This window comes from Amia ocellicauda, chromosome 5 (genome assembly GCF_036373705.1).
Source record: "Amia ocellicauda isolate fAmiCal2 chromosome 5, fAmiCal2.hap1, whole genome shotgun sequence".
In the NCBI taxonomy this organism is placed as follows: Eukaryota; Metazoa; Chordata; class Actinopteri; order Amiiformes; family Amiidae; genus Amia; species Amia ocellicauda.
This window is the reverse complement of record NC_089854.1, coordinates 39,046,109-39,061,467: the sequence shown is the minus strand read 5'-3', so window position 1 is coordinate 39,061,467 and position 15,359 is coordinate 39,046,109. Positions and strand designations below refer to the sequence as shown.

The 15,359-nt window shown below is 37.8% G+C and overlaps 1 protein-coding gene across 1 annotated transcript in view; it reads right to left on the bottom strand.

Moving 5' to 3' along the window:
- Nucleotides 1–15,359, bottom strand: part of exoc4 (exocyst complex component 4) — a 172,092-nt gene that overhangs the window by 143,947 nt on the left and 12,786 nt on the right. Inside the window, exons 5-7 of the mRNA XM_066705134.1 lie at nucleotides 14,708–14,817; nucleotides 12,475–12,718; nucleotides 9,058–9,235 (exon numbers count right to left, since the gene is read on the bottom strand). Coding sequence (XP_066561231.1) covers nucleotides 9,058–9,235; nucleotides 12,475–12,718; nucleotides 14,708–14,817 — 532 coding nt within the window. The remainder of the gene's footprint in view (nucleotides 1–9,057; nucleotides 9,236–12,474; nucleotides 12,719–14,707; nucleotides 14,818–15,359) is intronic.

The window sequence follows — 15,359 nt, the reverse complement described above, 5'->3', positions numbered from 1 at the left end:
AGTTAAAGAGAAAATTATCTAGTGGTGCGTGTTCCAGCTTGTGTACAACAAAAGAACATAAGAAACAGCACTCCATGTTATAAAAGGGCCTTCCTTAAGCCCCTACAAACAACATTAGTTTGGATCAGTAGTTGAAGTCAGCGTCAGTATGTGTCATTTTTAAATATAAGCTTCCATGCACCCAAGCTTCCAAGTGCAATTAAAATTGTATCGAAAACTTTTTACTAGTGGTTGGAGGAGACAAGAGGAGGAGGGAAAAAAAAAAGGTCTGATTTTTGCTGAAAGTTGAGTTGCCTCATTCTAATGCCAGGTAAAGTTAATTTCAGAGACTAACGCAAGCAAGTATCTCTATGCTAATGTATCTCCCTTTGCTTTGTTTTGCTGTACATATATTATTATTATTTATTTCTTCGCAGATATATTCTATCCTATTTGTTTATTACATACACATCAAACTTACATCAAACATTAAATAAACATTTGTTTATGGTTTTGTAAATGCTAATCTGCAGTGCTGATATCAGAGGAGACGTGTAATTGAACCATGAACTACAAGGGAAAGGAGTAACCAGAATTTACACAGACACCAAACTCTCTTTGTGTAAAAACTTCCATTACAAGCTCCCCAAAGAGCTGGATATGCTTGATTATCAACCGTGACATGTACTGCACCCGAAATTTGTCACTCAAGCTCAAACACTTTCAAAAGATACAATCAACTAGGAAATAATAACATGAATGACTGAATAACAAAACCCATTCCACATAATGAGTATTCTAATCAAGAGATTATATTATCTAGCATCTCGACTCTGGAAATTAAAGAGCCCCTGGCACTTTGGTTGGCATTAGAAACCTTGAACGAAGCTCAGCCTGGAAACTATCGATGTGTAATACCTCCCAGGATTTAGAAAATTACCGGATGTGCATCAAAGCAGTCTATCCCTGTTTTGACCATTAGCAGTACTTTCACTGGGCAGCCTGTCACTGTAGCCTTCAAGCTTCTCACAATCTTCAGTAGTTTCTCAGTCTAACACCAGAGATGTCCCTGCAGTTCCCATACAAAAGCTTTCACATTGAGAAGAGGTGGCACTGAAAAGGCACTTTTCAAACCACCGATAATTAGCTAAATTGACAAAAAAAAAAAATGCTGCTTAATACGGTTTCCAACAGCTTCCCCTCTGACAGTGATCCCTTTCACAACACCCAATAACGGCTCGAGGAACCATTCGCGAAACAAATATACAACTCTCAGACCTTGCAGGTGGGATCTCACAGTAAGCTTTCCAAATTGCAACAAAATGATTGTAGCATAAAATTATACTCTATATGCAATATCCCCTTGTAATGATTTAATTGTTAGCGTGACTTTTTCCCTCCTTTGAAATGTTAATAGTTTCTACTTTACTCAAAAGACCATTTTTAGTTGGGAGAGCCAATTTCAAATTCAAAGAGTGTTGAACTTCAAGGAGCATATTCTATCAAAAGCAGTTCAATGTACCTGGCTTAAACAACAACATGAATGGGTACCATGGGAGATTTTTTCTTCTTCTTTTAATTATTTAGAATACAATTATTCCAATTGGTAAATACAGGCATGGGAAAATAATACTTTCAAAAAGTCAGAAAGGTGGGTGGAGAAAAATGGAAAAATAAGTTAAAAAGGAAAAAGGAGGACACAAGTGAGCAAGCAATGATAGAGCTGAGCTCCTTCATAACCTTCAAACAAAGTAACAAAAGGACAAGGAGTTGCTTGTTAAACATTCAGGAGGTGCAGAAAACAGATTTTAGGATACAGATGGTTGCACACAACTAAGGCCTAATGGTGGCCTTGACAATAGGAGATCAGGCACTGCCCTTTAGCTAGAGGAGTGCTTTAAGATGACAATTTCACAAGTGTTAACTGTATTACACCAGGAAAATTGTTTCACTGGGAGGGTTCCCATCCCCATCCAGTAATGACAAGCCATTGATTCAATTTAGGAACTATACTTCTGTCTCTCTCTCTCTCTCTCTCTCTTCCTCTCTACCCTTTTCTTTCTCTCTCTCGCACAACTGAACGGTGTGATAGAACAGTTTTTTTTTTTTTTTTTTTTTTTTTTTTCCTCTCCCCCAAAGTAACTGGGTCATTAGGGAAGTACAGAACAACACAGACAGAAAGGGCTGTTGGGAAAAGTCTTAAACTGACAAAGCAGCCACAAGTGACAGCTGTGAAAAGTACCCAGGGATAGCTGGGGTCAGACTGATCAGATGAAGCTCTGCTATCTCCCTAATTTATATTCATTTTTGCAAAGGGGGAGGATTGTCACCATATTGTATTAATGAGCATATATTAGGGCTGTCAAACTGAACGCTTTTCAAATGTATTTTGTGGTGGTGTTTTTGTTTTATCCATCAGTTTAATCTCCTCCAAATGTTTTACAAGTCAAGAGCAGAAGACAGTTAAAGTTAAAGAAATCTCAATTCTCAAACACCTCTTTAAAACTGGTCAGATTACCTTGAGATTGTCAGGGGTTGCCTTGTCAAAATTATGAATTGCACATTGGTAAGTTAACAAAATAGACTGCAAATTCTTTCAACAATACACTATTATTAATTCAAAATCCACATGGTTTAAGGGCACAGCAGTTCCATGTGTACGTATTGTGATGCTGTAAATGGAGTGGTTCTGGACGGGAGGTGTGCATGGATGTGTTTGCATGCCTTGGCCTCCCCAACTGACCGACTAGTGATAGCAGTCTCAGATAGGCAGCCTTGCGAGGCAAGCCACTACCGCCTCCTCAGCAAGCAGACGCACCTGGCTGACAGTCTGTGGGGCGGAAGAACCAGCTGACATCAATCAGCTTCTCAAGGCTATACACCATTAAAAGGCTCATAGGGCGCAAAGTACCTCAGGTGAAAAGCAAAAGAGGGTAGCTGGTGACCATCTGAAAACAAAAATGTTTTTGTGTTTATAATTAGTCCTGTGTGTAGTAAGTCAGTTTGCTTTTCAATAATGTCACGATTCGGTTCGATTTTTGATTTGTTAATTTCCTTTACACACAAGACTAGAACTGAACAATTATAACACTGCCAGTCCGGAAATCAATTTTTGTGAATTAAATTGATGTTTGGTGTGTGCATGTATAAATCATATCCTTAAGGCCACGATACATTATGAAATTTCCATGAAATCACACTATTTCATCAGGTGAAATCATATGAAATCGTGATGCAATCGCACGCTATATAAAAGGCATTTTGGGAGCGAGACTATGTGGTGAAGTTTGGAGTTTTGAAACAGAAAAGCAAGAAAGAAGATTGAGGTGTATGTATAAATCTGGAAGGCACCGGTATGGTACAACAACATAAATGACACCAAAGTCATCACAGTATATTTATTAAAAGATAATTTATAATTTACTTTGTATAAAAAAAATATAGCGACAAGCCATAAATCCCCAGTCACTTTGTCAACTAACATCCTGAGTAAGTTTATAAATCAAGATTTTCTCTATTTAATCGAGCAGATTTAAAGAAATAAAAATGTCCGTTATAATGGCTGGCAATTATACGGTTAACACTAGAAGCGCCGACATTTTGAACTACCCACAAGAGCCAAAACTATAGTATAATAATAATCGAATAAAACTAGCACAAATGGAGTAGTGTATTTCAATGGAAATATGAACATAAAACAAAAATAATCAGTATAAATGACATCAATGTGCTTTTTTTTTTTCTAAACGGGTACACTGCACAATCAAAACACAAGTGAAACAAGTGTTTATTTGCGGGGTAATCGCTTCAAATCTACTCAATCTGACTACAGTTGTAAGAAGACACTTGTAATGCTGTACAATGCATGCGTTTTTCAAGCACATGAAAGACTGTAGACTGTAGGTGAGGTAGAGATTGCGACTTGGATTTGCGTTTATGCAGCTAAAATGACAGGCATATTTTATACATATATCTAGGAAAAGTCACAAACGCTTATCTACAGTGTATTCAGGAACACAAGAGATATTCAAATGAAATCTGTCAAATTGACCAGCCCTGCGCTTAGTGTGAAATTATAAAGGCGAATCACACAAGAGATGACATCACGAGAGCTACAGTACAGTATCTACGCACAATCTACTAACTTACCAGTATACAAAATAATATTTATAAATATGAAGGTATAATGTTTCATGTAACTACTGGGCAAATATGTATCACAGTAACATCAAAACACTAGAAGATCTGTGAAAAAGAGCAACACCATGTTTAATGAATGGCTTTTGACAATTTACCACAGTTTTACGTGTACGAGACAGTAGCCGTAAACAGTGGGAAAACTGGCGCTTCTCTTGCTCTCCTCTCCTGTTCAACTTCCTATCTGCTGTTCAAGGTTCCCAGATGTTGTCATGTGACTCCTTCTTGCTCTCTGATTGGATACTTGTCCAGGGAGATTTCATGAAAATCTGATTTGAATTCAAGAAACAGCAGAACAAAACCTACACTCCGAAATGAAGCATTCTTTCAATGTTAAAATCACATCCATAGTTCAAGATGGACACATCAGAATGTGTTTAATGTTTACCTTTATTTTTATTATTTATTTTAGGGGCAGTTATGAGTAAGATATGGTGATTTTTGCAGGACATAAATAAATTAATAAATAAATATCTACTTTTCCTCCCTGCCATTCCTCTGACAATGTTCAGTACAAATTGAATCTGCAGATGCAAATCACACTTCATGTTTACCTTCCTAATGCTTTGCTATGCAAGACCAGTGAGTGTTTAACCTCATGTAAATATGGTCAAATACAACTTGGAATCAACCTTCAGGTGCAAATATGTGACAAGCATTCAAATAGACTGGTTTTGTTTTAATCATGTAAAAGCAGGCACACATTATGTGAAAAGTAAGACTTTTGGACCTAACCATTCAGTCAAGTTAATACAAAAATAAAGACAAACAATTAATCAGCCAAGTCTTTCTATTTAACGGGGGTTTGGTTTTCATGTGGCTATGTGGAACTGGATATTTCAATTATTGTGGTAACCTGTTAAAATAACTCCTTTGAACAGGTCTGCTCTTCTACCTCTCATTTCAATATAACATCCATTAAGTATATGGTTAATAAGAAGCTGTTATGGCACTGACCAACTATATATTAGCACAGTATACAGTATGTTGGTTACAGATGTGTGTGGAGTTAAAACATTTTTTTTTTAAAGCATTTGTTGGCATGTGGACAAGCTCATGTCATTTATTTGATTAAGTTATAATGCAGGATGTCCATTTTCAGAATGTCTTTCTACCAAACCTATTTGCCTTTAAATCTCATGGTAAAATCACTATGTCTATCTAAGCAATGTCTATCTAGATGACAGTGACATCTTATCTTATCTGTGCATCCTGAATACAGCAAAAAATACATTTTTTAAAAATGTATAAGAAATACCATCAACCATTGCTATGTTAGTTTTGCATTGCCATTCTCTGCTAATGTTCCCAGCTGCCGGGCATCTTTATTTTATCAAACAAGCAGCGCATACTGCAGTCACTATGTCTGACTTACACAAAGTAAATCAATGTCTTTTCCACAAGGTGTGCATAGCTACATATATACGTAGTGACACCACAAGTACACCACAAATTTCTGATCGAGTGACAGGCCATAAACATGACAGTGAGAGCCAGCAAGTCTTGTCACTTAAGTCAAAGGACTGCATTTGCATACAAGACCCTGTTCACTGATATTTGTTAATGCATAGCAGTACATAGCCAGATAATATTTTGGACCCCTATGCTGTTTTCCCAAGTGCCACTGGAGAACACAAGGAGAATAAATAATACAATTCCAAGTCTTTTATGAGATCAGGCAAAAAAGGCTGCCAGAGATACTACGATAAACAAATCTCTGATCTTGCTTTTCCTGAAACAGAAGACAAAAACGAAAAAAAGAAGAGGGAAGAAAAAAAAAGCTGTTAAACTATTGAATCTGCTGCCTGCCTCTTGGCTGTCTGCTTGCTGTCATTTCAGCAGATTGATACAAATGAGTTACTGAGCTAACTGCATGATAGCTTTTCTCCATATTAGACGCCCGCTTTTCAAAAGATAAGAGCAAAAAAAGCAGCAAGACTTATAAGGTAAATATTAAACTCCTAAAACAAAGTACATTTTGAGGATACTTGAGGAAGCTTTAAATAAATAAACCAACCAATCCAGTGTTATGTGAAACAATTAAATATGAAATCTGATAAGAAGCATAGTGCAATATGATTCTTCTCTTGCAAAAAAACAAAATATGACCAAAATCCCCTTGCTCCACATTGATGGATTAAACCTGGATATAAACATTAAAACATGATGAATTCAGGGTTTAAAAGAATACAAGCACACACAATACTGCATACAAATGCAAAAGGGATTCTACAAAAAGAATTTCAAAATGCTGATACAATGTCTATATGTCTGTACACATCCAAAATAGAAATCTGGAGAAGGATCTTTTAGGTAGCTGAGTGGATATTACTTAGGGTACAATATTTCTTATATTTCTTTCAATATTACTTCTCTAGGTGTTGGGATTGAACACCCTCTATTTAAAGTACATGAGTCTTCTGCAAATTGATCAGAACAGACTATTTGACGAATAGTAACTTGCAAAACTGATGAGGGAAAGAAACCAAAGCAGAGTTGATGCATTAACAACCACATGTTCCAAGCATGTGTTAAGCATGCCACAGGTTAACAATCAGTCCAGTCAAGCCCTAAGAGAGATCAGGATAAATGAGGAGGAGGTACTAAAGGGAATAGCAGAACTAAAAACAAACAAATCACCTAGGCCAGATGGGATATTTCTAACAGTACTTAAAGAAATGAGGGAAATGTATAGGTTGCTAACTCAAATATTCCAAAGGCCACTTAGAACAGGGGATGTGCCAACTGACTGGAAGACAGCAAATGTCATACCAATCCACAAAAAATGGGACAAAACTGAGCCAGGAAATTACAGACCAATCAGTCTCACCTGCATCAATGATTAGACAGAAAATAGAGGAGCACCTTAATGAAAACCATATTCTTGGAGATAGTCAACATGGGTTTAGACGAGGCAGATCATGTTTTACTAATTTATTGGAGTTTGTCGAACATGCAACTGCAGCTGTAGATCATGTGAAAGCATATGATATGATATACTTTTCAAAAAGCACCAAAGACTGATCCTCAAATTGTAAGCTGTAGGCATTCAGGGTAATGTAAGTAGATGGATTATGAACTGGTTGATATATAGGAAACAGGGTGTCCATTAGAGGAGTCGCTTCTAACTGGAGTGAGGTTGTTAGTGGAGTTCCACAGGGATCAGTACTAGGGCCTGTGCTTTTTCTAATCTATATTAATGATCTCTGGGCTTGTTAGCAAACTTGTCAAATTTGCAGATGATACTAAAATAGGTGGCTCAGCAGATACAATCTTGGCAGCACAGGTTATTCAAAGGGACTTAGATAAAATTCAGTTGTGGGTCGACACCTGGCAGATGAAATTCAATGTGGACAAGTGCAAGGTAATACATGCAGGTAACAAAAATGTCCACTATAATTACACTATGGGAGGAACAGAACTAGATGAAGTAATGCATGAGAAAGACCTAGGAGTCTATGTGGACTCCTCACTTTCTCCATCCAAACAATGTGGGGAAGCAATAAAAAAGGCAAACAATGTTAGGGTATATTGTCAAAAGTACAGATTTTGAAACAAGGGAAGTAATGTTAAGACTGTACAATGCACTAGTTAGAGCTCATCTGGATACTGTGTACAGTTCTGGGCTCCACACATCAAGAAAGATATCGCTGCTCTAGAGGCAGTTCAGAGGAGAGCAACCAGACTTATTCCAGGTCTGAAGGGAATGTCCTACTGAGAGACTGAGGGACCTGAACCTTTTCACCCTGGAACAGAGGAGACTACGTGGGGACTTGACCCAAGTCTTCAAAATCATGAAAGGCATCGACCACATCAAACCAGAGGAGCTTTTCCAGATCAGCAGGGACACGCGCACCCGGGGACACAAATGGAAATTGGGCTTCAAGGCATTCAAGATGGAAAACAGGAGATACTTCTTCACACAGAGACTTGTCACAATCTGGAACAAACTCCCCAGCAATATGGTTGAAGCTGAAAATTTGGGAACATTTTAAAATAGACTGGATAGTATCCTTGGATCACTCAGTTATTAATGGACACCAAGCAAGCATGATGGGTCGAATGGCCTCCTCTCATTTGTAAACTTGATGTTCTTATGTTCTAACTGGCTCCACCTGGAACAGACTTCCTGCTAGTCCTTGACAAATTAATCTTTCTATGACCTATTTACTTTGACCAACTCAGCAGCTGAACTGAATTGACTTCAATTAAGGCAAACTACAAACAAGATTAACTTCAATTAGGGCAAAGTTAAAACAAAACGAGGAATGTGAAGACTGGTCTGAAACTAGGAAAACAACAAAATGGCTGCCCCTCACCTGTACTCTCCTGTGTCTGTCTGTGGCAAATTGTAAATACTTATATTTTTAAAGGATGATGAACATACTAGCATCCTGTGCAAATACACTGTAGTATGATTGTATGTGGTCTCCGTCGAAATGAGTAAACGTCGTTCAGTATCATTACCATTGAATGTGACCGAAAACACTTTTATATTTTAAATTGAGTTTTTAAATGTATTTTGGAGGGGTGGAAATAAAGTCCTTATCGGTCTTTAATGGAAATCCATTGAAGGTAGCAGCAAAGTGTGCTCAAACCCTGCAGGGGAAAATCACCAGAGAGGGCAAGAGGATCGAACAGAACTTATTTACCTTGTGATATAACCCAGATGTGAACTCCAGAGCAGCAACACCTGCACCAGTCTCTTATTTCCTACAACTGTACAGGTCACTCAAAATTCAGGGGAATACGTGACCAATTTTGCTGTTGCAATAAGTTTCTAGAGGTCAAAGAAAGTACACCAGCAACATTTTTACAGCTACATTTTTATAGTTTAAAGGCTATCCAGACTCGCCAAGAAGTTTAGAAGTATTTGCTCACCTGAAGGACAGTCTGTATCTTGGCGGACACATCTGCGGTGTCATACAGTTTGATCACGCCCTCCTGAGATCGAGTAGGGGACCCAACAATCTGCTGCAGGTGCCCCAGAACCACATTGTGTGCAGCCGCCACGGCATGGAACTTGTCAAACAGCAGCTCCAGCAGCTCCAGCAGCAACCTGCAAAAAGTAAACCATACAGACACTGAGACCGACTCTGGGAATTCTCTCTCAACAAGAAACTTCAAAAAACGCCATGCCTAGTTACAGCATCGACGGCCAGATGTTCCCAGAGCAGCTGCATGCATTCTGCTCAGTGCTGTCTGATTAGAAGAAATAAATTGAGAGACTTTCAATTGGTCTTTGGCTTTGATTTGGAGTGCAGACATCTCCATCATCTCCAAATACTTCAACTCATGGAGCTGAAACACCTGCACTGGAGGAATTCAGACTGAGCCCAAAAGGTTTATAATAAGGATTTAACATTTTGTTCAGTGAAAGTGCATTTCATTCTGTACCCAAACTTGTTTTTAGAAACAACACAAGGCCAAGTGAACACATCCCTTACGATATGGGTTGAAAAAGCCTGCTGTGTACTAGCAAGCAAATTGATTACTCGTAGATAAATAGTTTAGGTCTGCAGAAAGTTCTTTTCTAATACTCATTGACTTCCAGTGGTGTCTTGTCTGGGTGTTCTTCACAATGCCTTGCCTATGAAATGTACATGTACATTTTAAAACTTGCTTTTGTTGTTGTGGTTCGACCGTTTTCTACAAGCTTGATGAGCAATATGACAGTTCGAAATGTAAAAGCCATGACAATGGAATGTAGCCCTAAACATTTATTTACATTATTCTTTGAATACAATGTAACACAAATCAAGTCATAAAACTGGCTTATTTTGCAGCAGTTATGGAAATAGAAGTACTTTGCAGTTTGACACCAGAAACATGTTACTGAGGGCGGGAAAAAAAGGCCAAATCAGTGACCTTTCCATCACATAAGAGATATATACTGAAGGGCACAGTCAGGACAATGAATAACGCTGCAGCTCCACTGGTTCTGAACCACAGTAACAATCTGAGGAACAGCCGAGTCTTTTCATGAATTCCAATGGAACAGAAAGGCATCATTTTTTTTTATTTTTTTTTTAGCTGACAGGAGGTTTATCCCAAGTTCCATTAATACATTTCTGTTTCTGGATCCATTTTATCAGCACGCTTGCAATGATCTGTTCACAGAGGAAGCACTCTTCAATTTAAGCATTTGAGTTTAGATCAGAAACACTGACTACACAAAGGACCCTGCGCTATTTATGCAATTTCATAAAGCCCATTTGTATGTGATGAGCAGTGTTAAAAAGTGGGTTCTAGTCTTTGATGATGTTTAAAAGAACATTAACAATGACCAAAACAAAAACACCACCACCTCACTGAAATAAGACCCCTGAATGAATGTTGCACAACATTAACAAAAAACAACACCTCATTGAAATAAGATGCTTGGATGAATGTTGACACTTACAGATTGCAATTAGAAACTGTGATACTATTGATAAGGGACTCAAGAAAGCTGTTAAAGCTTCTTCTTACAGAAGGCAATTTCCCTAAAAGCAGTGTAATTGCTTCTCTAATTTTTCCAATGTTGTTATATGTCACATAACTGCTAGTGTGAAGCCATTACCTAACATTACCCTTCACAAGACCAAGGAACAAATAGGTTTAAAAAGACACACTTCTATCTTTAGACAGACGTAAAATGTCCGCTTATTGTTTCAGTATGCCACGGTAAACAAATGTTTAAAGGTCAAGTTCAAAGTTTGATCCGCTGGTGTGTGTATTCTCTCTGGAGCTTTTCAATTTCCCCAGGAAATTATTAGTAAAAGGTATGATTTTGGGATCGACATTCTGCATTTTTTAATGCATTTGAACTCAAACCAGAAAGCTCACATTGCGCACTAGTGTGGGTGTGAATGGTTACAGTAGCTAAGGCAAAGGAGCATATTGCATAGTTCACGTTTCGACTACAAAACTGGTAAGCACAAAGACCTTGATAATTAAATGGAATATACATGCATCAGCTTGCCTGATCTGAGTTTTTGCTCCTTGATTGTACACACTTCACATGCCAGTATTTATTTAAATGTGTATAGTGCAAGAAAATGGTTCCTTTTTCTATTGTTCACCATAGCAACAAACAACCACCCCCCCCCACATGTAAACACAAGCAACATATACACTCGCACCAATCCATCTTAAAAACAATCTAGAGCTTACAAATTTGCCACAAAAACAAAGGGCTCATTCCATTCCAGATAGAAAGCCTTTCACTGGCTCATGCTTTTATAAAACAGGAGGCACTTTTAAAGTTACTTGGGATTAGAGGAGTTACACTTATCTATTGATGGGCCCCAGGAGTCTTCACTAAGCTTTAAGTACAGAGATAGTGCACAGATACAGAAAGATACCCAGTTAATTCAGATCCAACACATCACCAGTAAGTGTGCGTGTGTGTGTGTCCTTGATTCCATGTTTGTATTCATCTGCTTTTTCGGCCTTTGATGCATGCAAACTGATTTTTTTTTTTTTGTCTCTAACCCACTCAAGGCTCACATATAAAAGTAATAAAGCTGAAGTGCATGAAAGGTTTTAATACCTACCTTGCGAATTTTATATATTCATCCTCACAGAGTAATAGGAACATATTCAATAAGGGGGTGATAACTGCAATGCATAGAAATGGAAACGAATCTCCTTGCAATGTAATTGGGCACATAAGTGCTGTCATTATCATCCTTTTGTTCATTTTTTTTTTTTGTTAACTTCAAACGCAAAAAGTAAATGGATGGTAGTTGTTAAAGTCCTGGATGACACCATTACCTGGATTTAAAAAGTACAGTAATTTAAAGGCGAAATGGCTAGATTTTGAAAACACACATACATATATATCTAGTTACATATACATATATAATAATGTGTTGTTTCCTACCGAGTTGAAATAATCCAACTGGTTTCTGTATTTAACCGGCTTCGTGGAATGCCTTTTGAAAGGCTTAACAGCTATGCAAATCAGATTCACAAAACATTCTCAAGAGCATTTGATGCAAAGCAGACGAGTATTTTAATACACTCTCTGCTCAATATCAAAAGTGTCACCCAATTCTATCCATGGCCATAGCCTGCAAACACCTCCAAGGTCAGAAGCTTCCATTAATAACTTGATCGCACAGCAGACAAATGTGCGATTTATGGCAGATCAGAGGGGTCCGAGTGAAGGAAAATCCACACAGTCAATACGTGTCATTGTCACAACATGCTTTATAACCTGTGAGAATCAGGAAGAGTGATGGGAATGAGAAGTACATTTTGTTTCCGAGTCACCAGAAATGACAACCACGGCCACTTGTCCGCGACACTAACCTGGGTTGATTCTCCTGAGACACACTCTCTCCCCTCTGATAGGAGTGATCCGCTATTTGAGTGGTGGATCTCTTGACTATCTGCTTCAGCTGTGGCTCGAGGCCCTCGATTATTGCCTTGATGGTCTCGGGGATCTTTTTCAATTTGGCCAGACCCTTAATGAGGATTCCCATGAACATCGCGCTGTTCTCTTCTGGGTCCACGTCCAAGTCCTCCTTCATCTCCTGCAGGCTTATTTCTCGAACTGCAAGGCAGAATTAAATACTCGCACGTTATAAAACTTTCTTTAGTTTTCTTTTCTCTACTGCAGTTCATAACAATGACCCCCAGAAAGATTAAAGTAGGCCAAATGATACAGCAGTGAACCATGGAGTATTCAGAATGAGAATCCTAGTCCTCAACTCCTTATTTCGATCAAACATGATAGTTTCAAAGCATTTCAGAATACTTGAGATAAATTTAAAAGGATATATAAAAGCTGCCAAGTTAAAAATGTCCATTTAAGCCTATGGGTAAAGGTTAAACGGCTTAGGACAATCTCTTCTGCTTACATGTATAAATATACTCTGAGCTAGTGACCACAGAAGGGTTAAAATCAAGCCCACGCCCCTGCCTCCACTAAGCAAATGGCATGTTCTTCTAATTTTTATTTGATCTAGTTTTTAATTTCCTGAAACAGCACAATCATAAAAGAGATAATGTTTATGATAAGTTAATGGACTAGTTTTTCAACTGTAGTTTGTACAATAATTACTACAATTACCAACAACAAATTAAGTATGTGCAGGCCATTAAACAAATCTCCAAATCTCCATTTACAGAGAGAGAGAGATGGAAAAAAAAAGCTTGCCAATAGTGAAAGCTTACAGTCATTACAGTACATTTAAACCGGGCAAACTACTAATTGCCAGTTTTTCAGGTAATGTACTGAAAATTGCAATTAGTAAGGAAAGTACTTTAGCCCTCGGTATAAAGCAAAAGCATTTTTTCCCTGCCTTCATAAACTTGCCACAAATAGGAACAATTAGAGGGAATCTAATCACCTATAAAAGAATTATGAACATTTCAAAACTTATCAAATTATTATACATTATCAATTATCCAAAGGTGATAGATTAGTAAAGCTTTAACTAAGGGTAATAATGTAACAGTTTAAGAAAAGGAATGATTATAGGTTAAGCAATCCTCTGGGGGCCGATGTATTAAAAGAGGGCGGGAAAGTATTTTAATAAAGGAAAAAAAAAGAAAAAACTTCTCCAACAAATAATATGTAAATGCGTTTCCCACAGACTGATATACATTTCCTGTGAAAGGCTGGTTTCTTGGTTTGACCTGCAAACATGTTTAAGGGATTGCTATTCAGTCTGCTGTCAGGATTAGAGAAGAAAGAACTGAAGGGCAGATCCTAGCAATTCTGCACAAAGTTCCATTTGCATTTGTAACGCCATTATCTGCCGGAAAGACAAAACAGTGTATTAGGCGCCAGTTCTGCTGTGACCTCGCACTGATCTTAATAACATGCTAATGGTTGTAATGATTTCTACAAAATCTGCACTAATGATTTCATTACTCCAACAGTCTTGGAATACAAAACAGGAGTTATAAAAAATAAAAGATAAAAAAGCAGCCACGGTGATTCAAAAAATAGTTTGGGGGTTATTCCTTTTCTTTTTTCTTTGAAAATGACGAAAAGGTATGCTACCAAGGTATCTACCAATCATCTCGTTAGGAAAAGACAAGGGAGGTTTTTGAGTTTATAAATCAGTGATGGGAAACATGTTTCATATGTATTTTTACATCCTCACCTGCCAACAACCTGGAATTGATGCTTAACTGGTTCACTTTTCCAAATAAGTGGTTCAATTAAGTAATTGAAAGTGGCTGTGGAACAAAAACCAGAAGAAACCGTGGCTGTCCCGGTCTTGGATTCCCCACCACTGACCTGTAGTCACCTGTACGTTCTAGAGTTGCTTTGGCCAGCCTTCCAAGTCATCTATTTTTTCACCTGTATTTTTCCAAAGAAGGTACTTTCAAGACCACACCTTTTGTTTTCACAGACCTGGAAATATGCTCCCAATTATCAGGTCACCCAGTGAAGGTGGAAGAGAGTCACAAAATAAAAAAAAGGATTGAGGAGTCCCAGGCTCTCCATTCACAGTATACCATCAGCTTCACTTCACACACTCTCCATATTAAAGAGGGTTCAGTTCATTTGGACCGGGTGATTACTTACTGGCAGGGGTCCCAGGAGTGGTGTACTGTGAGGTATCCATGAACTTGCGTGGAGTGGACAGATTGCTGACATCAATCAAGGGATTTGGGGAGGTTTCTTTTCCAGATGACCTTAATTAAAACAAAAACACAAATAAAAAATTATTAATTAAGGACCAACATTTAGACTGAGTTGATTTTTACTTTCTATGATACATTGGGGTCCTGATCACCTTCAAATTTTTGTCAAGAAGAAGAATTATTAAAATACCTTGAAATTCTTGATTCTAGGAAATTTTGCATTCTCGCTCTCGTTAATATAGAGATGAAGTTAACGGACATGAAAAGTGTGTTGTAGGGTGGGTGGGGGGGTGGATAACATATGAACACAAGCCTTATTTATGTTTAGCAGAGACCTCTGTAAAGAAAATAAAGGTTGTACACAAGAACTATACAATAACTATTATGTCTGGAATAGGAAATGTCTGCTGCAGGCCATAAAGAAGGCATCTATTGTGTACCTCTCTTTGATGTGGCCTCCTGTTGTTGATCTTTTCTAGTCCGCAAAGTTAAATAAATACAGTTATTTAGTACAGTGGAGTGTTTATATATAGACACTTCAAAAAATAAAAGCATCACTGGAGTGGAGCCTGAAATCTGATTATTATTATTAT